The sequence below is a fragment of the Oncorhynchus mykiss genome, chromosome 18 (genome assembly GCF_057628025.1).
Source record: "Oncorhynchus mykiss isolate SJ-2025 chromosome 18, ASM5762802v1, whole genome shotgun sequence".
Classification (NCBI taxonomy): domain Eukaryota; kingdom Metazoa; phylum Chordata; class Actinopteri; order Salmoniformes; family Salmonidae; genus Oncorhynchus; species Oncorhynchus mykiss.
The window spans coordinates 28,011,755-28,035,732 of NC_143039.1; the positions used below are offsets into that span (position 1 = coordinate 28,011,755).

The following is a 23,978-nucleotide window of genomic DNA, read 5'->3' on the forward strand; positions in this document are numbered from 1 at the left end:
GCACATGGCGCCTTTGTCTGGTCATCCTGGGATAAGCCGTACCATCGCCTGCAAAACTGAGAAGTACTGGTGGCCCACCTTGGGTAGGGACGCCCGGGTTTACGTCTCTTCCTGCTCCATCTGTGCCCAGTCAAAGACACCCAGACACCTCTCTTATGTTAGGTCCTGATGTGGCTATGCCATATGGCTGTGGGCTACACTAGTTCATTTAGCAGACAAGATTTGCTTAGAATTCCGTGGCATTATTGTATAGAATTTTATAGTGTGAAGAATACAATTGAACAAAGCAGAATAAAATATAAATATTTTCTCCAAACGATTTGAGTGAGTGCGCACATGCGGCTATTCTGAGTTGAAAAAAATAGGTGCTCCTATACTGTATGCTTAATTTAGAGTTATTAATGTAACTTTAGTTGTTCTACAAGCGCTGAGCAATTGCAGCATTGTAAGGCTGCATGATGAGACTCTAATGATGATTAAAAATATGTCGACAAGGAAGTGAGACCATGGTCGTTATGGAACCGGCAGGAGAAGGAGCTTTCCATAAGGACAACTCAGAGTATGCCATTCTGCTCTTCTGAAATGGACAACATTTCCTTCATATCATGCTTCTTTAGACCTGTCTAAAATAAATAATGGATTTATTGTGAAGGTGCAGACTATATTACATGGATTTATTGTGAAGGTGCAGACTATATTACATGGATTTATTGTGAAGGTGCAGACTATATTACATGGATTTATTGTGAAGGTGCAGACTATATTACATGGATTTATTGTGAAGGTGTAGACTATATTACATGGATTTATTGTGAAGGTGCAGACTATATTACATGGATTTATTGTGAAGGTGCAGACTATATTACATGGATTTATTGTGAAGGTGCAGACTATATTACATGGATTTATTGTGAAGGTGCAGACTATATTACATGGATTTATTGTGAAGGTGTAGACTATATTACATGGATTTATTGTGAAGGTGTAGACTATATTACATGGATTTATTGTGAAGGTGTAGACTATATTACATGGATTTATTGTGAAGGTGCAGACTATATTACATGGATTTATTGTGAAGGTGCAGACTATGTTACATGGATTTATTGTGAAGGTGCAGACTATATTACATGGATTTATTGTGAAGGTGTAGACTATATTACATGGATTTATTGTGAAGGTGCAGACTATATTACATGGATTTATTGTGAAGGTGCAGACTATATTACATGGATTTATTGTGAAGGTGTAGACTATATTACATGGATTTATTGTGAAGGTGCAGACTATATTACATGGATTTATTGTGAAGGTGTAGACTATATTACATGGATTTATTGTGAAGGTGCAGACTATATTACATGGATTTATTGTGAAGGTGTAGACTATATTACATGGATTTATTGTGAAGGTGTAGACTATATTACATGGATTTATTGTGAAGGTGCAGACTATATTACATGGATTTATTCGAGTTCTAAACATGTAGATGTTCCAAAGGTCTGCATCTGTGTCTTGTAGGCTGTGTGTGGAAGCCAGGAGATACTAAATGTGTTTATGGTAATTAACGGTTAATTACCGTGAGACCAACAGATATTCGCTTGACAATTCCTGGCTGACGAAATTTCGTGACCGTCACAGCCCTAATCATGAGCTCATCTAAATTTAGATAGAAGGGTCAGGAGACATAAGAAATAGATTGATTGATTGATGATAACTATCAATGACATTAATAAGAGATTGATTTTTTGGACACACATCAGTAGATGGTTGGGAATATGTCAGGATACAATGATTCAGATGGCACAATTTATTTTGATTTTTTAAAAACGTATTCTTTGCTAAGGCAATGTGATAAGCACAGTAAACAGAAGTCTATTTTCCTATTAGCCAATATAAAGAGATCGATGTGATTCTGAAGTCTAACTTGGTTTATTCTCCATCATGTGGAGTTATCAGATCACTCATCATAATCACTCCATCCCTTCCCAATGTTCTGGGTCGCTGGCAGATGCTCCTAAGCACAATGAGATTAAATCAGTATTATATGAAGATCAAGGAGTTTGCTGTCAAAGATTTAATCAAAAGGAGGTTCATCACATATTTCAGTTTCCGAAAGACTCAATGGCATTACTTACAGTGGTGGAAAAAGTACCCAATTGTCATACTTGAGTAAAAGTAGATGTAATTGCAAAATTATACTTAAGTATCAAAAGTTCAAGTAAAAGTATTTCTATTAGGCATTCCAAATGGTGCAATTTGATTGTTTTTGTGTGTTTTTTTACAGATAGTCAAGGGCACACTAAAACACTCAGACATTTACAAATGAAGCATGTGTATTTAGTGAATCCGCCGGATCAGAGCCAGTAGGGATGACCAGGCATGTTCTCTTGATAAGTGTGCGAATTGGACCATTCCCTGTCCTGTTAAGTGTTCATAATTTAACGAGTACTTTTGGGTGTCACGGAAAACGTATGGTGTAAAACAAAAAAATGATTTTCTTTAGGAATGTTGTGGAGTAAAAGTAAAAGTTGTCAAAAAATATGAATAGTAAAGTACAGAAACCAACACAAAAACTACTTCAGTAGTAATTTAAAGTATTTTTACTTAACTACTTTACACCACTGCTGATGTATAAACTGGTGCTGGGTCAGTTGACAGCAAGGTGAAAGGCGCACAGGACAAAGTGAGAAAGGAAAGGGAAAGGGGGATACCTAGTCAGTTGTACAACTGAATGCCTTCAACTGAAATGTGTCTTCCACATTTAACCCAACCCCTCTGAATCAGAGAGGGCTGCCTTAATCGACATTCATGTCTTCGGCGCCCGAAAAGGGCCAAGGGAGCATAATATTTGTGTCTCAGAAGCAATCCTTGTTGCATTGAACAGATTCAATTGAATTCCTGCTTTCGTAAGGTAATTGATAGCGTCTGATATACATCTGAGAAAATAGCTGGAGCATTACCGACTCGTGGTAATCATAATGTATAATAGGTGTACTCAAGACATAATCCAGTCTCTTCCCTTGTGTGAGTTCAATCCCATCCAAGGCCCTGTGCTTATTAAATACGAACATCATCCAGAAACTGTAATCAACTGCATCTTGAAAAAAGCATGGACGCAACAAATGAGAGATGATATTGTGTGCAACACATCACAGTGCCCGTATCATGAAGCAATGCCATTTTGTGTAGCCTGCGAACGGAAAATAAGGACTGAAGGAGACAGATGTTTTGCTTAGAAATGGCTAAATCCAAATATCTGGATTACAGTTGAAGTGCAAGCCAGGTCATATTTACTATTTTTGACTGCAACAGAGATGATGTTCTTTAAAACCTTGTTAAACTACAAAATGCAATACATTCAACATTCCTGTTCAAATGCCTACAGTACTGGGGGTCTTGTCAAGAATAAACTGTGAAAACGGTGAGCTCTATATGTACAGTAGCACCACATGATTAAACAAAAACAAACAACTACAAATTAAAAGGACAATAATATAAGTAGTGTACACAATTCATTTCAAATTCCCTTCAGGAGGGATGACAGAGCAGTCCTTCATCCTTAAGTCATTGCTTTTCTTTCCCACAATTCCCAGGGTACAGTAAATACACTCCCCTCCGTATTTATTTGGACTGTGAAGCAATTTTTGTACTTTTTTTTGTTGTTGTACATTTGGCTCTATACTCCAGCATTTTGGATTTGAGATCAAATATTTCATATGAGGTGACAGTACAGAATGTCACCTTTTATGTCAGAGTATTTTCACTTGATGAAAGAAAATGGACAAATTCACTTACATGTAAGTGTATTCAAGTATTCAAAATGTTAATATTTGGTACCATATTCCTAGCACACAATGACTACGTCAAGCTTGTGATTCTACAAACTTGTTGGATGCATTTGCAGTTTTCTTGGGAGGTTGTGTTTCAGATTATGCTTTGCCCAATAGGAACTGAATGGTACATAATGTCATGTTGAAGTCATTTTTATTGTAAATAAGAATAGAATATGTTTCTGAACACTTCTACATTAATGTGGATGCTACCATGAATATGTATAATAATGATGAGTGAGAAAGTTACAAAAGAACAAAGATCACACCCCCCCTCCCCCCCCCAAAAATACTAACTTCCCCTGGGAGGTTGGATCAGGGCCGGGCTACTGCATTTGGGGCTACGGGGCACCGGCCACCAGCAAATTTCCTGCAATTCTACACATTTTCCTAACATATACAATCTGACCTCCAGGGGTCACTCAACCCCACGAAACTAAAAAACTAAAACATTACTTGGTTAGGGGCCCCCTGAAGGTCGGGGGTCACAGGTCACGTGCCCTGCATGCCCGTTTCGGTAATCCAGCTAGCTAGCTAGTGTTATTACATGAGTTTGAAATTGTAATTCGTGTTGTTTAATGTTTTAGGGACTCCTGAGAAAACCAGTAAACCAGGCTGTCGCCTTGTGAAACAGTGGATGTAAAGAATCTAGCTAGCTAAAGCAATTACTGGAAATTGAATGTACGATTGTGTTAGCTTGCCTTGCTTATATTTCCCATGCAATGCAGCTAAAGTAACATAGCTAGTTAACTATTTATTTGCTTATTGTGTAGTGGAGGATGGAAATAACTGTATTCCTATGGATGTGTAGCTAGCTATAAAACGTATGGTATGAATATTAGTTCAGAACCTATGAACCTCAGCTATCATAGTTGTTGTATCGACTTCAAGTCTGAATGGCATTAATGAAGCCTATGGATTGAGTAGAATATAATTACTTTATTGTGCCAAGGATGCAAGTCCTATAAACATGTACAGTAGTTATTACCACACATGAGATCCCCACATTGTAGCCTGTACATTGAATATATTCACTGATCATGTACTCTTCCATGGCAAATAAAGGTGAGGTTCAGGTATGAATCTCTGTGAGACATTCTTTTTCAGTCATATCCAATATCAGTCATATCAAACTCCATTCTTTGAGTGACGCTGTGTCTGCATGTATGTATTACAATGATACACTTCAACAGTGTTTACCACTCTTGCTTCTGGGACATCAATGATTACACATTGTAACTATGCAATAGACTAGAAACATGATTTAAGTAAGGCTGATTTGTAATTCTTATATATATATATATATATATATATATATATATATATATATATAGAAAAAAAACAGCACACTACACTTCCTATGCATATCTAACTCCCTTCATTTGCATTAATCTGAGGACACAGGATAGGTGTAGTATTTCAATGGATAGGTGTAGTATTTCAATGAGATACTTCATTTCAACCAGTGGAGAATGTGAAACGCTTTATTGAAAGTTCATTATCCAGGTGTTATAAATACATAATACATGCATTATAAATCTTATAATTGTAATACTATATCATAAATACAAGTTCAATCTGTTCTTCAATGCACATACGGTGTGCATTATAAAATAAATAAGAGGAAAGAGGAGGTGGGGAGAGAGGCGTAGAAGACAGGAAAGGAAAGGGGTAAAACAGAGGAACAGGGAAAACAGCATATGATTAATGATGTACAGTGCTACCCTAATATTCTCTCAGTTCATCACAATTACATAGTGTCTCTAGCGGTGTCTCCTAACCAGCCTTGGGCTCCCAGTCAGGTCGAAGGTTATCTTGTGAGGTGGCGATGACGGGACTGGCTTCCTCTCTCACATCAAAACATAGCTGCAGACGAGAGACAGATGGCTATAGAGAGCATGATTAAGCTTTGTTTTTTAAAATTCTAACGCGGTCAGTCATCATAATCTACTTCCAGGGGCCGACAGAGATGGCCGCCTCACTTCGCGCTCCTAGGAAACGATGCAGTATTTTGTTCTTACTGCATTGTCGGAACTAAAAGCGCAAGCATTTCGCTACACTCACATTAACATCTGCTAACCATGTGTATGTGACAAATAAAATTAGATTTGATTTGATAATCATCAGGAGGTGAACTGCAAAACTGACCTTGGATCATTAACTCTGGGTCTACTACATCTCTATCTGTATTTCAATGTAAATCATCTCTTTAATAATACTTCCTGTTGACCAGACCAAGTGACCTCTCACCTATGATCATGCTGTGCCCTCTGTGTCAGCCAGTTCAGATACGGGAGGGGTTCACTAACACAGCTGATATAACCTAGAGGATTTAGGGAGAAGGGGGAGAGGCATGAAGTGAAGGAGAGAGACTGTTATTGAGAAAATAAGGTAGTTAAAGAGACTGTGTTCAACAGGAATCTGTGTGTGTGTAGACTCACCTGCTGTAAAACAGACACATTAGTACAAACAATAGAAGATAATGCCATTATCAGACTTGTACATTACCAGATCACAAATTAATACATAAATACCACTTGAAGCTTGATGATGACTTGATCATTTGAATCAGTTGTGTAGTGCTAAGGCAACAGCTGGTGAGGTGTCAGGTTCGCCTCTGTACTTAAAGGGCGATTATTCCAACTCTCTGTGAAATGCTGCAGATCTGCCCGCAGACGAGGCAGGAACACATATCCCACACAGAAGAGGTGGATAGAATTTGACAGGTCAAGGTATCCTTCTTGCTCTACACTGTGCAGCAAGGTGTAGTACTGACATGCCACAGCACTCCAAACATCTCTCCATAAGTGTTCCACTATAACAGAAAGAAATAAAATGTTTTGTGGGGGGGGGGGGTAATCTCTGTGGTACTGTGGTCTTCCTCCATGAATAGTGAACACTGAGGTGGGGCCGAGGTTATAGAAATGCAAGTTGTGTGTGCCTCTGTGAGTGGTTGCTGACTGTATGTGATGCAGACACCTATCTGAGTGTACCTGAAACATTTAAATATAGAGGGCTGTGTGTCTCACCACTTGGTTATTGCAAGGCTGACCCCCAGGGAAATCATGACTTGGCAGCAACAGGGGCTTGATAGTCCAGTGAAAATGGCTTAGAGTTTATGTGGTGTAAATCTGAAAATTAGCAGCTGACATCTTAAGTTTTTTTTAAATTAAAGCATGTGAGACAGGTTCTATGTACAAGACAGGCAGAGAGGAAGAGAGAAAAGGAACGCAGAACCGTTTAATTACCTCTGGTTATGGACACTTTACCCAGCAATAAAGCTTCCACGGCCTGTTACTCGGACAGTGAACATACATTCGGCAATATCTACATTTTTGACCCTTGATCAGCTCGCACTCTGAAAGTAAAGAAAATGGCTTATTAACATATCAGAATAGTATTCCCTGACAGACATATTATGTTCTTTCATCCTTCTGTAAAAAAAAAAAGCTAACCGTTACACTGTCATGAAATATGAATATTTATTGACTATGAAACAAATAGGACATGGCCTGCTTATGAGTTGCCATGAAATAAAGTTAGATGAATTCAACTGAAAATGGCGAGAACAGGCGTTCGTAGCTAAATGTTTTGGTTAGCTTGAGAATAATAATTGTATGATTTATCATTCTACGGTATGTATGTATGTAATATAGAAGAATGTTATGATCCGACACTGAATCGTAGGAGCTAACTACTAGCTATGTAGAAGTTGGATGGAAAAATGCCCAGTGCTGCTTACCTGAGATGCCATCATCACAAAGTCCTTCGTAGGTGTCCGCTATGACTTCCTTTGTGTCGGAAAGAAAGGCTGAACAGTATTGGTTGTAGCCAAATTGACATTCAAAAAATGGCCAAAATGGACGGTGTTGAGGTTTTGTTTTCAAATTTTTAAAAAATTCTCTAAATATTTTATCTGAATAAAATGCATAAAGTTTTGCGCTATATTACAAAATATTTGATTGCAAAAAAAATGTTTTACTTTGAAGCCTCGTTTTTGCTTTCAGAACAATTATTTTTGATTGAAAATGAAACAGTTGCTTTCAAAAGAATTATTTTTGCTTGAAAATAAAAAAGTTTTGCTCTCGACAAAAAGCCACAAATGTACCTCCATAGCATACAACAATTTGCCGGTGAATAACCAGACCTTCATACAAACTTGCTATGCAGAATTCTTGATGCACAACCGAAGATGCTGCCATATCCTGCCAGCACGCCCACAAGCGAGCAACTCTGGTGGAGAATGACGCGTGGAAGAGGTTGAGGAACGAGATGGGAGTAAGAACAATTTGTTGCAAGTTGGAGGGGGGGCTAATAGCGGAACAATAGACTATTCAACCTTTACTAAAGAATAGTCTAATAGCCGAGCTAGGTGTGAAAACCCCCACTCCTATCACAGACCAGATTTGCCCTAACGACCAAGGGGGAGTTAGAGCACTGATTATGCTTTTGGGTCCCAATGCACTACTGTGTCTCTAACTGACAATGCATGGGCAATATAAACCAAATAATAAACTGATAATTGTGCACAACTTCAAATGAAACAAGCAGGGAGCAGGTTTCGAACCCTCAACATTCTTGCCCGAAGTCGATAGAGCGCGTCCTCGCGGTAGCTTGCTACTCATTGTAGCACAGTTACAGTCACCAACGCTCTGGTTAACACGAAAACTGCCTAACCAACTCTGCTAGGGTGAGTAAAATAGTCAGAGTGGTCTCATTTATGTCTGGAAGTAGCTAGCAAGCTAGCCAACGTTAGCTTGTATGCTTGACTGCCGTTGTAAGGCCAGAATGCTCAAATCTACCCTACTCCTCGGCCCAAATGTCCAGTGTGCGCTCCGAGAGTGAAACGGTCTGAATTTACAAACTGACAACATGACAATACTCTGAATTTATGAGCGCAGGCACTCCAGGTTGAATTTAAGAACACACCCAAAGTATAAAAATCTCGAACTAGTAATTTGTTATGCTAACTAGCTAGCAAGAGGTTGCATAGCAACAGCATCAACTTCCGGTAGAGAAGTAGAGAAGGCAATGAGCAAATACGCTCAACTGAAAATGTGTTATGCCCCATAGATATTAATTTAGAATCCTACAATCCTTTTATGGTGTAGCCTACTCCCGACCGTCACGTTGTACAGCGTCATATTGTTCATTCCATCCTAACAGAAACCCTGAGGGTTTCATTTTTCGTTTTTCTCGGAATAAAAACACCATTATATGAATCAAATTAATTAAGCCACATTTCTTAAAATCAATCCCATATACTATGTTATTACAAAAAAGGTTTTCAATTCTCTGGTAATACCAATATGCAAGACTATCAAATGCTTCTCAAAGATGCCCTCTTGTGGTCAAACAGGAAAAAAGTCGTGCAACAGAACGTGCAACAGAATGCTGCAGCAGCCCACAAGGTGTGCTGCAGTATGACAATACTTTTAAAGGAGGAACCACTGTACACATTTTAGCTTCACTGTCCAAAAAAATATGTTGGGGAATTTAAATCCTTGGTAAAAATTAACTACTTGGAAAACAGGCTAAATGAGTACCATGCTGTAATTATATCTACAGGACAGAGTGGTACCAAAAGAAGACATTTTTGGGTCAAAATTGTAGCTGGGGAGTCTGACTCCCTCCCTTAATATGCTCCGGGAAAAGCAGTGCATTACTTTGCTCATTGGCTTTCTTCCAGTCATTTCATCTCATCTAGCTAACTACAGTAAACAGAGAAAAAAGAGGGGGGTGATACCCCTTCCCATTACCCATTACACAACAGTAGCTAAGATGGGGAGAAGTCTGTCCATAATAAAGTGCTTCTCTGCCTTCTTAACAACACTATCAACAAGGCAGGTCCTACAGGTCCTAGTTTTGTCGCACCTGAAGTTCTGTTCAGTCGTGTGGTCAGGCGCCACAAAGAGGGAAAATTACAATTGTCTCAGAACAGGGCAGCACAGCTGGCCCTTAAATGTACACAGGGAGCTAACATTGATGATATGCATGTCAATCTCTCATGGCTCAAAGTGGAGGAGAGATTGGCTTCATCACTACTTGTGTTCACAAGCTGAATGCACCGAGCTGTCTGTTTAAACTACTAGTACACAGCTCAGACATCCATGCATACTCCACAAGTCACGCCACCAGAGGACCCTTCACAACACCCAAGTCCAGAACAGACTACATGGAACTCTATTCCACATCAGGTAACTGATGCAAGCAGTAGAATCAGATTTCAAAAACACACCCTATGGAACAGCGGGACTGTGAGGAGACACACACACACAGGTACAGACACATGCAGACGCACACAAATGCTAGCACTCTACACACACATACCTTGAAATAACGTTGTATGGTGGTATTATACATTTTGTAGATATGTAATGATGTAATAATGTTATATGATGTACTGTTTAATCTTTTGTTTTATGTGTGATGTACCTGCCTTAATGTGTTTGGACCCCAGGAAGAGTAGCTGCTGGAACTAATGGGGATCCATAATAAACTCCAGGAAGAGTAGCTGCTGCCTTGGCAGGAACTAATGGGGATCCCTAATATTTACAAATAACTCTCATTTTCTTTTTCATAGAAAACACATGTGTGTTCAATGTGTGTTTTTTTCAAAAGTGATCTTCAATCGTTTGGTTCATTTCAAAGTCAGTCAAAGCCTTTATAGAGCACCTCTATTTCATAGAGTGTTTAAATACCCTAGTACTAGTAGGTCATGTGGCCATCGGGGATAAGACAGGGATCAGACAGTTCCATATTAAACCTGCCTCCCTTCAAAATCAATTTGAGAGGCATAATTCTGAGCGGAAGGCAAATGTCAAATTGACATGCAGATCTCAGAGGATAACGGAAGCTGAAACATGCGTGGGCTGTATCTAACTACTGTTTGCAATAAAAAAAATACTGTTAGGTCTACTCCATCCTATATACTGTATAAACAATCAGAATAGTGCATCAGTGGAGGCTGCTGAGGGGAGGACGGCTCATAATAATGGCTGGAATGGAGCGAATGGAATGGCATCAAACACATAGAAACCATGTGTGTGATTTTGTTGATACCTTTCCACCTATTCCTCTCCAGCCATTGCCACTTGCCCGTCCTCCCCAATTAAGGTGCCACCAACCTCCTGTGTAGTGCATAGCCTATTGGAGTGAACACATGAGTATTCAAATGAAACATTGTAGTCCACTGAGCTGTAATATTGTTTTGTTCACAAACTCACAGCGTGGAAACAGACTAGAATGAAAATGTCCCATCTAAATGTAGCATCTAAATGTAGCAACAAGCCATAATCCTTCAATGTGACATCTGGGGGCTATCGTGGTCTGTACATGGCTTCAGATATGTAAAGTAACATGCATGGACCACACCTCCTCTTCCTCATCCTCCCTTTCTCTCAGTCTCTCGACCTCTAACCCAGGCCCATCATGAGTTTGGAGCCGTGCTGTGCTCTAGGAGGATTAAAAAAAAACAATTGAGAGCTTAAATGGTTCTAATGGCGCGCTGAGCCTGACCCTCTCTTTCTAAATGGCACAGGACCAGAGACATAATGTATGTGGTGTGGGTGGGACATATCAACTTCCACATACTGGAAATATAGGAGCAGATTCAACAGCTGCTATTGTTGGAAAAGGGGCACTTGCCAAAGTTTAACACAAGGAGGCAGCGAGGGGACCGCTCGTTCTCCTGAAGCCCCTCTCTTGTATGACTACTGCAGCGCAAATCCAATCATCCACTTGACCAGGGGAGCTGGGAGCCGTCTGCCTCCAGTGGCCAAGTTGGCAAACCAGCAAATGCCCTTCAGCAGAACCCAATTATACCCGAGACCCATGAGACACTCTCAGAGCTTGGAGCTCTTCCCTTCTCACAGCTAACAACGGTGCGGTGGCCTATGCTCAGTAGGCTGCTCATGTACTGTAGATCCACACACCAACACCGCAGAGCACGGACCAGAGTCGGCGTTCAGTCCCGGCTGTGGTGGAGGCAGGGCTGCAGAAAACAAAGTGGGCTACGGCTGTTGATGCTGCTGATGTGGTGGAATCGTGGTGCGCTTGCCTCCTCTTTATCTCTTGTCCCAGATTGGCTGCCGAACACCGTGATACCAGCTCTACGAGCTCCAAGGACGTGTTAAAGAGGAACCTTTGTCCTAAAGGTCCTCGCATACTGTCTAAAGCACTTAAAGGAAGACTGCAACTGCAAGTTTACAGTTCAGATCCCCACATAATCAGCCGTTGGATTATATTGGGAAAGCTAATGGACTGAGTTTATGTAGCTGCGTTCATTAGACATCGCATTGCTACCAATTCTTCCGATGGCGGTAGCTCACCTCGTCAACCTCGGATGTGTTTGTGGTGTTGGCGTGACAGCCGCTTGGCTCCGCTCCGACACGTCACATCACATCACACGCTATTCAATTGTTTCACAGAAAATGAATGTGGACGTCTGCCATTACAATGCTTACGGAGGATAACAACGCTGTGTTTGCCATTCAGGGCCATTTGCCATCCTTGTAAACAAATATGGTAAACAATGCTTGTGTCTATAGCCTGGCTTAGCATAATCACTGATACAACGACCATTCAGATACAGTACAACACAATCAATTTGACTCTGTGGGTTTGGGTTTGACTCTTTGTGGGTTTGGTTCCCACGGGGGACCAGTACGGAAATATATGCCCTCACTACTCTGGATAAGAGCGCCTGCTAAATGTCGAATGTGTCTAGCCAGCATATTTTATGAAAGTGTCAAATTAAATAAAACACAAAAATGGTAACACTGTCACTGTGGTTGACTGATTGTGTGCTGCTGTCACATTTGGGCCTTGGAAAGCACAAGCAGGACGGGAGCCATGTGTGACTGTCATAGCTAAAGGGATTATCTAGTGATCCAATAAACTCTGGACGGCAATGACAAAGATGATCACGGCCGAGCATTGAGTGAGACGGATGAAATGTACAGTTGCATTTGTTAGTGACTCTGTATAGAGGAGGACAGCGCAGGTCAAATCACATCAGCATGAAAACGTTGGAGACGCTTGGAGAATGAAAATCCCTACAGGAAATGTGAGGAATTGTATTATAGCTGTACTGTGGTTCATATTAAGACTAGACTACACAAGACTAGTGCCTATTATGCATGGTATAACAAACACAAATGACATTACCAGCAGAAACACATAGAGTACTATGGCAAAACAAGTGAACCATTGCTTTAGGCAGAATATAGTCCCACATAAACGTTGTCACAAAAATAATATATAGCCAACAGACTACAGGTACAGTCTTAGAAAAAAAGGTGCTATCTACAACCTAAAAGGGCCCTCCAGAACCTAAAAGGGCTTTCCAGCTGTACTCATAGGAGAACACTTTGAAGAACCCTTTGGTTACCTTGATAACATGCAGTGACACAGATTGTCCTTAATTGCTTTGATAAGAAAAACAACAAACGCTGAAGTGCACATGACCTGGGAACAGTGTAAAATGATATTTTGCAATACACATTTCTATTGCTCTCTTATCGATGCCATCCACCACCCTTTTAGGTTCCAGGTAGAACTCTTTTGTGTTCCAACCCTATTGGGAAAGGGTTCTACATGGAACCCAATAGGGTTCAACCTGGAAGCAAAAAGGGTTCTACTTGGAAGCAAAAAAGGGATATCCTATGGGGACAGCCGAGTAATCCTTGTGGAACCCTTTTTTCTAAGAATAGTCAAATAAATGACACTCTAAGTCATATTCATTCAAATGTAAGGGGTAAACTGTGTTTATGGTAAACAGCCGAGGACACTGAACAGGGAGAGTTTATGCTCCTGCTCCGGCCCATTACTAAACCAACCTGCCATATTGGGGCGGCAGGGTAGCCTAGGGTATTCTAGTGGTTAGATCGTTGGACTAGTAACCGGAAGGTTTCAAGTTCAAACCCCCAAGCTGACAAGGTACAAATCTGTCATTCTGCCCCTGAACAGGCAGTTAACCCACTGTTCCTAGGCTGTCATTGAAAATAAGAATTTGTTCTTAACTGACTTGCCTAGTTAAATAAAGGTAAATAGATATAGCAGGCTTTTAAAAGGCCTTTAGCTAAAACAACCCCAAATACTGACCCAATATGCACACATCCACAAGGTGTTAATAAAATGGCAACTGTTTCAAGCTGCTTCTGTTTGGACAAAACAACATTGGCATTTGACAAGCTCAGGCCGGCTAGACTTGAAAGAGAGAAATATTCCCGAGGGGGAAAAAAAAAAAGTTTACCGTAATAACATGCAACAACACAGATTTTCCTTTTAAATTGCTTTGATAAGAAAAACAACAAACGCTGAAGTGCACATGACCTGGGAACAGTGTAAAAGGATATTTTGTGATCCACATTTCTATTGTTCTCTTATCGATGCCATCCACCACTGTCACATAGTGTTGATCTCCTGAATGAACTATTAACCTTGTAGATTCTTATAAATAACATTCCACCACAGCACACACATGTAATTAAGAATATGTAGCTGTTGGCTATTATATTATCCCTGTGGGTAGAAGAGCATTCAATATTCCATTCCATTAGAACTGTGGCGGTACACTGTTGCATTGTTCTGAAGTGTATATTTCAAAGGATCCATTTCTCAAGTCAAATACATCCTAGATGTAGACCTACATGTTCCCTACACGAATGGAACAACGCACACAATGAATCTTAAGCAAGTAGCAAGTGGGGAGAAGGACCATAAACACGCAATCAAATGCCCCTCAAAGAGTTAAGACACAGGGTACGGTGGAGCTTCTCCTCACCAGTGTCAATGAGACATGGCTTACGGTAAAAGATAAGTAGCTATTTATAGATAAGAGGGGTTGTGATATGACCTGGGACGGTACACGTTCAATATTGCAATACATTTGATATGAGTCAGTGCTTCTAAAAAAAATGCACAGGATGTTTCCTGAGGCAAATCGTTGCTTCCCAGTCGACCACCGCTGTTATAACGTAAGGGAATCTGCATCCAAGGCTATTACGGGGTTACTATTACACTTGACCGATGCACGGCCTGCTGACAGCACACGGCTACTTACTGTATTGACTTACCACTGATCTATATCTAAGGTAATTCAAACGTGAACATAGACGCTGTAGGGTACAGCCAGGTGAAATATGGCGATTTCCCTTTGATCATAGCCCATGATCGCTATTGAAGGAACCGTAATCTTTCAATGCAGTAGAGAAGAATAGGCAATTATGATAACTATGATATTATTGAGATCAGTCAATATGACAGTGTTAAGATGGATCAAACCAATTCAGCATCTCAATCCCGTGTACATATAAAGGCACCTCCTCTCTCTCTTCTCTTCCACAACCTTCATTGTTCTCCTCATTTAAAGCTTCCATCTGTCTAAGATACCTATTTTGATATGTCATTGTTTAATTGAGATTCAACTGCTGCCTTTCTTGTCAAATTAGATAAATGGGGCACTGAGGATGTTTGAAATTAAATGGGACATTTTTTTTCACCCGTAAAATATCAGTTACTGGTAGGATGCCAGAACGCAGGCTTAAATGAGGGAATTTTGGCAGGACCGGGGGAATTAACAACCAGGCACTGTAAAGTCGAGAGAGAGAGAGAGGCTGCGCTTACACAATATGGACTATGCATCCTGCTACAGCATTTCTCTCTGAAAAGCAAGTGTGAAAAGTATTGATGTAGCAACTTCAAACAGCAGTGTAATTCCAAAAAAGGATCAGTCGCACAGTGAAAAAGCCTTTGAGATCTATGGCGTTTCGCCCCACAAAGGCTCTGTTAGAATACGTCTCTGTCAATAGATTTCCCGAGGTTTAGACACACTGTTCACAGAATGACAAGACGCTGCAGCTTAAATGGTCACTATGCCCTATTTGCTACAATCAACAGTTCTAAAAACGGAGGCGGTTCAGTCTTGCTCCGATTTACTTTGTCATGCTTGTGTATACTACACCTAAATGGTAAACAGTGGTGATACTCTAGTCCTGCACAGTAAACAGATCAACGACCTACTTTTGGCTATGTAACATTTGTTGTCCACATGCAGTTATTGGCTTTGTATGTGCAAGGTCATTGTGGTAGAACAAGTGCGTTGAACCTAGCTACTGCAAACAGATGCCTCTAGATCAACACTGCTTGTCCTCTCCTTCCCTCTGATATAATTAAATACCTATTTTTCAAGTATAGCTATTACATTTTGTCGAAACATTGATGTTATCACCAAAACGTAAAATGAAAATCAATAAGTAAAAAGTGAATATACTTTGCCGATGCAAAGTTGATAGGCAGGGTAGCCTAGTGGTTAGAGCGTTGGACTAGTAACCGGAAGGTTGCAAGTTTAAACCCTCGAGCTGGCAAGGTACAAATCTGTCGTTCTGCCCCTGAACAGGCAGTTAACCCACTGTTCCTAGGCCGTCATTGAAAATAAGAATTTGTTCTTAACTGACTTGCCTGGTTAAATAAAGGTACAATTAAAAATTAAAACATATTAAGAAACCATTCATAATTCATGTGTTTATGTTTTGAATATGATGAATCCTTGCCTCCCAGGGCTTATAGGTTCTCACTTGATGAGGGAGATTCTGAGTAAAATATACTGTTAGCGTAGCCTATGTGTGGTACTTAAAACAGTAGTTGTATTGTAATGTATGTCCCTATGCTGAACGCCCTGTAGTATGTGGATGACATACAGTAAGTGCTAGTGGACTTGTTCTTGAGGCATGTGCTCAGTATGATAGCCTCTATCAACAAACAATATGATATGAAGTTCAAAATGAGATAAACATGTAGGCTAGCCTTGCGCAATTCACTTCAAGCAGGAGCAATAAAATGGTTTCAACTCATAGCTATTTGGTTCGCTTTGAATCAAAGCCGTAGGTTACATCAAATCTGCCGACAATCCTGGACCACAAAACATCGCAGCATCACTGCTAATGTGAGACGCACTCTTAAATACAGAACATTCCTTTGGAGTCCCGGACGGTCCATCAGAGGGCAAAGCCAATAGGACAACAGCAAACAACAGACGATGCATTTCTAAACACAAAGAAGCAGCGACCGAATGGTTTGCACTGTCACTACAAAACGATTATAATCTAACCACAAAGTAGTCGCATGCACGAAATAAAAAGGCTGAATGACGACGAAAGCTTGTACCAAGTGTTCAGTAAGCTGTTGCGGGCTGTCGCCACTGAATAAACACAAATAGCAGCAATAGGATTCAGTTTACAAAGCATTTGTACCTACCAGTCTCGTTGTCTACATCCCACCAAGACAAGTGGTGCTGAAACTGTCCGTCCTGCGCTGAGCTCCGCATCTGATCTCACAGCGAGAAAGCAGTGGGGGAGACATGATAGTGACTGTATGCGGTACTGCAGCTGACAAGAGAGCTGTCCAATCAGGATCATTTGCGAAATGAATAGTAGCCAATCAATCCGTCTGGACGTGAGGATTCCACTTTCTTTAGCAAGGTTGACTGACATTGCTGCTAAACCCATTTGCAATGCATGACCGATGGTTTCAAGTAATTGCACTGCAAAAGCTGAGAAGTTTGAGGTAGGCTAATGTATATTTTTTGTAGAGTTTGCATGGATATGATGCTCCTCATAACAGACAATTGGAATTAGACAGTTTTAGGCTAAATTAACTAATGACTCGATTTCACAGTGTGGCCATTTTGCTTTGCTAAATATAAGTCTTCCAAAATTGGGATAGAAAAAAACTGCTAGTAATGGTGACAGAGCCATGCAGTGCCTTCGGAAAAGTATTCACACCCCTTAACTTTTTTCCACATTTTGTTGTGTTACAGCCTGAATTTAAAATGGATACCCCATAATGTCAAAGTGGAATTGTTTGTAGAAATGTTTTGAAATTAATAAAAAAAAATGTAAAGCTGAAATGTTAGTCAAGTATTCAATAGCTTTGTTATGAAAAGCCTTTCAGAATTTAAAATGTGCTTAACAAATTGCATAATAGGTTGGATGGACTCATTCCGTGTTCAATAGTAGTGGGTAACATGATTTATGAATGACTAACTCATCTCTGTACCCCCACACATACAATTATATTGAAGGTCCCTCAATCAAGTAGTGAATTTCAAGCACAGATTCAAGCACAAAGTGCAGGGAGGTTTTTAAATGCTTTGCAAAGAAGGGCACAGATTTGGTAGATGTGTAAACAGACGCTGAATATCCCTTTCTGTATGATGAAGTTATCAATCAGGCTTTGGGTGGTGTATCAAGTAGAGGTCGACCGATTATGATTTTTCAACGCCAATACCGATACCGATTATTGGAGGACCAAAAAGAGCCGATACCGATTAATTGGCTGATTTTTATATATATTTGTAATAATGACAATTACAACAATGCTGAATTAACACTTTTATGTGAACTTAACATAATATATAAATTAAATACATTTAGTCTCAAATAAATAATAAAACATGTTCAATTTGGTTTAAATAATGCAAAAACACAGTGTTGGAGAAGAAAGTAAAAGTGCAATATGTGCCATGTAAAAAAGCTAACGTTTAAGTTCCTTGCTCAGAACATGAGAACATATGAAAGCTGAGTCTTCAATGTTCCCAGTTAATAAGTTTTAGGTTGTAGTTATTATAGGAATTATAGGACTATTTTTCTCTATACCATTTGTATTTCATAGACCTTTGACTATTGGATGTTCTAATAGGCACTATAGTATTGCCAGCCTAATCTCGGGAGCTGATAGGCTTGAAGTCATAAACAGCGCTGTGCTTCAAGCATTGCAAAGAGCTGCTGGCAAATGCAGGAAAGTGCTGTTTGAATGAATGCTTACGAGCCTACTGCTGCCTTCCACCGCTCAGTCAGACTGCTCTATCAAATATCAAATCATAGACTTAATTATAATATAATAAACACACAGAATTTCGAGCCTTTGGTCAGTAATATGGTAAAATCCGGAAACTATAATTTCGAAAACAAAACGTTTATTATTTCAGTGAAATATGGAACTGTTCTGTATTTTATCAAACGGGTGGCATCCCTAAGTCTAAATAGTGCTGTTACATTGCACAACCTTCAATGTAATGTCATAATTATGTAAAATTCAGGCAAATTAATTACGGTCTTTGTTAGGAAGAAATGGTCTTCACAAAGTTTGCAACAAGCCAGGCGGCCCAAACTGCTGCATATACCCTGATTCTGCTTACACAGAACATAAGTGACACAATTTCCCTAGTTTAATATTGCCTGCTAACATGAATTTCTTTTAACTAAATATGCAGGTAAAAAATATATACTTGTGTATTGATTTTAAGAAAGGCATTGATGTTTATGGTTAGGTACATTGGTGCAACTACAGTGCTTTTTTCGCGAATGCGCTTGTTAAATCACCACCCGTTTGGCGAAGTAGGCTGTGATTCGATGATAAATTAACAGGCACCGCATTGATTATATGCAACAAGCTAGATAAACTAGTACTATCATCAACCATGTGTAGTTAACTAGTGATTATGTTAATATTCATTGTTTTTAAAAAGATAAGTTTAATGTTAGCTAGCAACTTACCATGGCTCCTTGCTGCACTCGCATAACAGGTGGTCAGCCTGCCACGCAGTCTCCTCGTGGAGTGCAATGTAATCGGCCATAATCGCCGTCCAAAAATGCTGATTACCGATTGTTATGAAAACTTGAAAATGGCCCTAATGAATCGGCCATGCCGATTAATCGGTCGACCTCTAGTATCAAGTCATTACACCCAGTCATTACAAAGATACAGGCGTCCTTCCTAACTCAGTTGCCAGAGAGGAAGTAAACTGCTCAGGGATTTCACCACGAGACCAATGGTGATTTTAAAACAGTGACAGAGTTTAATGGTTGTGATGTGAGAAAACTGAGGATGGATCAACAACATTGTATTTACTCCACAATACTAACCTAAATGACAGAGTGAAAAGAAGGAAACCTGTATAGAATAAAATATTCCAAAACATGCATCCTGTTTGCAACAAGGCACATAAGTAATGTGGCAAAGAAATGTTTTTGTCCTGAATACAAAGTGCTATGTTTGGGGCAAATCCAACACAACACATCACTGAGTACCACTCTTCATGTTTTCAAGCATGCTAGCATGCTGGTGGCTGCATCATGTAATGGGTATGCTTGTCATATGCAAGGACTAAATAGCTTTTTAGGATAAAAAGAAACAGAATAAGCTCAGGCAAAATCTTAGAGAAAAAACTGGTTCAATCTGCTTTCCAACAGACACTGGGAGACAAATTCACCTTTCAGCAGGACAATAACCTAAAAACCCAGGTCCAAATCTACACTGGAGTTGCTTACCAAGATGTCATTGAATGTTCCTGAATGGCCAAGTTACAGTTTTGACTTAAATCGTCTTGAAAATCTATGACGAGACTTGAAAATGGCTGGTCTAGCAATGATCAGCAATCAACTTGATAGAGCTTGAAGAATTATAAAAGAATAATGGGAAAATATTGTACAATCCAGGTGTACAAAGCTCTTAGAGACTTACCCCAAAATACTCACAGTTGTAATCGCTGCCAAAGGTGATTCTAACATTTATTGACTCAGGGGTATGAATACTTCTGTAAATTAGATATTTCTGTATTTCATGTTCAATAAATTAGCAAAAATGTCTAAAAAAACATGTTTTCACTTTGTCATTATGGGGTAGTGCGTGTAGATGAGTGAGAAAAAAATATATATATTTAATTCAGACTGTAATACAACAAAATGTGGAATCAATCAAGGGGTATGAATTCTTTCTGAAGGCACTGTACATTTTAAAATCTGTATTCCTCCTACAACCCTCTGGCTCCCTCAATGGAAATAAATATGGCTCTAACTTAAGAGATCACAGCTGGCCAACCATACAGACTGTAGACCAAACTACACCTCTACACACAATGTTTACCTTAGTTTCTCTTCCCCCACTGATTAAAAAGTCATGTACCAGAAACATGTCTTTATTAATAACTACATTACTAATGTAGAAACAATAGAATAGGAAAAGTAAATCATCTTTAATCAGACTCGGAAGATTAAACCTCACAGGCATTCTTTCCAACAAACCAAGCAAATCGAAAACCCTTATACTGTAGCAAGAAAGTATAATGAATGTCTTGAAAAATATGAATCTGTTCTGTTTTGATGGTTTTAAAATATCAGAAGCAATGTATACAGAAAAACATGGAAGAGAAAATCCCTTTATAATCTTTTTTTAACTGCACACCAGGTGCTTTTAAACAGCAAGATCAAATCTATATATTGTAATAAAGAGCATCGATATCATTGCTAAAACACAGTACAAAATAGTTATAGGGAAGTTGTGATATTAGCTTGATTCTTCTCTCCACGGACAGAAATGAAATTAGGGATTGTATGAGGACAGAATTGACTAATTAAGTGATAGAATCATGGATTAAATGTTATCAGATTTAGGAGTTGTCACTGTCGTCCTCGTCATAATATCTGTTCCTCTTGATTTGTTCCTCCACTGACAGCGAGTCATAATCATCTTTCCACAGCATGTTGCTTATCCCCTGTGCACAGACATCCTTCATAGCAAAGCTGTCAAGCGGTTCATCCCCGTTCCGCCCGTCTTTGGGTTTATCTGTGTTTCCTCTTGACTCCATTCCAAAATCCAAAAGGTCGTCCAGAGATGACACCAAGGGCCTCTCACTGACAGACTCACTGAAGAGGTCAGACTTGAAATCAGACAGGAGGATGGAACTGTTATCCAGACCAGCAAAAATGTCCTCCAGGAAGCTAGAGGTGCTCATCTTTGGTTCTCCTTCAAAAGAAAATGTACTTTGAGTCGCCTCTGTGAAGACATGTTTACCTAGACTGTCGTCTGTGGCCTCCATACATTTGGCACCCATTGGCACAAAATTGTCCTCCCTCTGCGCCATGTCTAGAACGTCGGTTGGCATCCATTTTAGTTCTTCATCCCCGAATATGCCCTCCTTCAAATCGCTTTCGACAGCAGCTGGTTCTGTGGACTGAAGTATTACATCTCTTTCTTCCGTTTTGTAGTCATCAAGCATTTTGAACATTGGTTCATGGTCAAATAATAATTGTCCATTATTGTTGTTGTTGGAGTTCGCATTTACTGCTGGCTCACCTGATGCCTCACCATCTATCATTGTGACCTTGACCTTATCCTCCTCACTGCCATTTACTATCTCCATTTTCTCCTTCTCCTCTTCATAAGAGTTCTCTGCCTCAGCCTCCCCGCTATGCCCATTTACTCTCACATCCTCTACCTTCTCTCCACTTTCCTTTTCATCTTTCTCTGTCACATTCCCACTTTCCACAGCTCCTTCCTCGTTCACCTCACGTGTCACTTCCACATCGGGTTCCACTTTCCCAGCTACCTCTATGCCACCGTCTCTTGGGGGTTCATGGGTGGGAGTACTCTCTGGTACCTCTACTAGGTCTACAGGAGTTGTCAAAGCCTTCTTCTCTGCTGGAGTTTCTACAGTTACAACGGCACATTCCCATGCAGTTTCTTGAGGACAATTTTGTGTTTTTATAGCAGGGCTGTTGTTTAATGAAGGTTCATTGATCTGGTTTTTATGGGCATCGGTGTCAGTCTGTGGAGAGCTATCCTGGGGGGGCCATGAGGGTTTAACCAGCTTCACCTCGTCCTCTACCATGAACACTTTCTTGGGAGAATCATTTTGAGGGGGCCATACAACCGCAATCTTACTTGTGGGCTTTTTGTTTTCATCCTGTGATTTGCTCACTTCCTTTTCCTGTGGAGGTGGTACCTCTATCTTCGTCGAACTGACACTGCTCCTAGCTGTGGAATTTCTGGAATCTAGTTTTTCAGGGGACGGGGATTTTAGCTTAGTCTTTTCATTTTCAATGGAATACTCTTGATTTTTAGCACTCCAAAGGTCTTTGTGAGGCTTCTGTCCGAATCCTTCGTCATAATTTCCTTTTGACTTGAACAGTTGTTTGAAGTGGGGCTTGCAGTACATTCGTCCATGGAGAGAGGCGTAGTTGCCAAGGCTGCGAAAGACAAAATGTTGTTGCTACAGTATTCAGACAACATTTGAAATAAGATAGTTGTTATTATTTGTACGGGTTATAAGTCGAGGTTTGTGGTTTACCTTAGTTTGCCACTGCAGTGCTCACAGCGGAAGCAGCTTTTATGGAAATTGTGTTTGTCTGCGACCAGACACTCCATCGGATACACCCTCTTCCGACACACCGTGCACAGTTCGGACTCTGGAACTCGAATCTTCTGCAAGAGAAAGATAGTGTTAGGTCATTCTTTTATTTACCTGTTCAGTAAAAACAAAAGTGACAACAAAGCAAAATTAGTTAACACTAACATATCAACACTATTAGTTAATAATGAGTTATTATCAGTAAACCTACTGGACTGTGAATAATGTATGAAATAAATGAAAAAAGGGTTCTCACTTTAAACAAACTACAAATTGTGAAGGCTTTATGTAGCATATACAGTGAGAGAAAAGAGTATTTGATCCCATGCTGATTTTGTTTGTTTGCACACTGACAAAGAAATGATCAGTCCATTAAAATTATAGACCGATCATTTCTTTGTCAGTGGGCAAACATACAAAATCAGCAGGGGATCAAATACTGATTTCCCTCACTGTGTACAGTAACATCTTGCTAAGCACTACACAGACGCTTCACAAATCTGTGTAGTTCATTCCATAATCTATAAAGGGTTTAGAAAAGGTGACATACAGTAGTCTACCATTTAAAAAAAATTTAACGAGGCAAATCAGTTAGGAAAAAAGTATGATTTTACAATGACGGCCTACCCCGGCTAAACCCTCCCCTAACCCGGGTCTGTAGTGACGCCTCGAGCACTGAGATGCAGTGCCTTAGACCACTGCGCCACTCGGGAGCATCTCCCTATGTACTGTATAGTAGGCTGCATTGCCAAATGTGACTTAACCAAGACAGACATAACACACACCGACATACAGATGTTACAGAGGTAAGCTAAGCAGGCCTCATAAAGATGACGTTTGTGCTGATGTTAATCAAAATCAAATCAAATCAAATTGTATTAGTCACATGGGTCGAATACAACAGGTACAGTGCCTTGCGAAAGTATTCGGCCCCCTTGAACTTTGCGACCTTTTGC

At 40.0% G+C, this 23,978-nt stretch overlaps 2 protein-coding genes across 4 annotated transcripts in view; both read right to left on the reverse strand.

The window, feature by feature from the left end:
* LOC110495790 (beta-1,3-galactosyltransferase 1) overlaps positions 1–17,217 on the reverse strand; it is a 111,422-nt gene extending 94,205 nt beyond the window's left edge. The window contains exon 1 of the mRNA XM_021571219.3: positions 17,091–17,217. The gene's annotated coding sequence lies outside the window, so the exon portion shown is untranslated. The remainder of the gene's footprint in view (positions 1–17,090) is intronic.
* A 2,451-nt stretch (positions 17,218–19,668) lies between these two features.
* Positions 19,669–23,978, reverse strand: part of LOC110495793 (uncharacterized) — a 62,201-nt gene continuing 57,891 nt past the window's right edge. For all 3 annotated transcript variants that reach the window (XM_021571223.3, XM_021571222.3, XM_021571225.3), the window contains 2 exons: positions 22,963–23,096; positions 19,669–22,861 (listed from right to left, as the gene is read on the reverse strand). In XM_021571223.3, the coding sequence (XP_021426898.3) occupies positions 23,002–23,096 (95 nt within the window). In that variant the 3' untranslated portion in view covers positions 19,669–22,861; positions 22,963–23,001. The remainder of the gene's footprint in view (positions 22,862–22,962; positions 23,097–23,978) is intronic.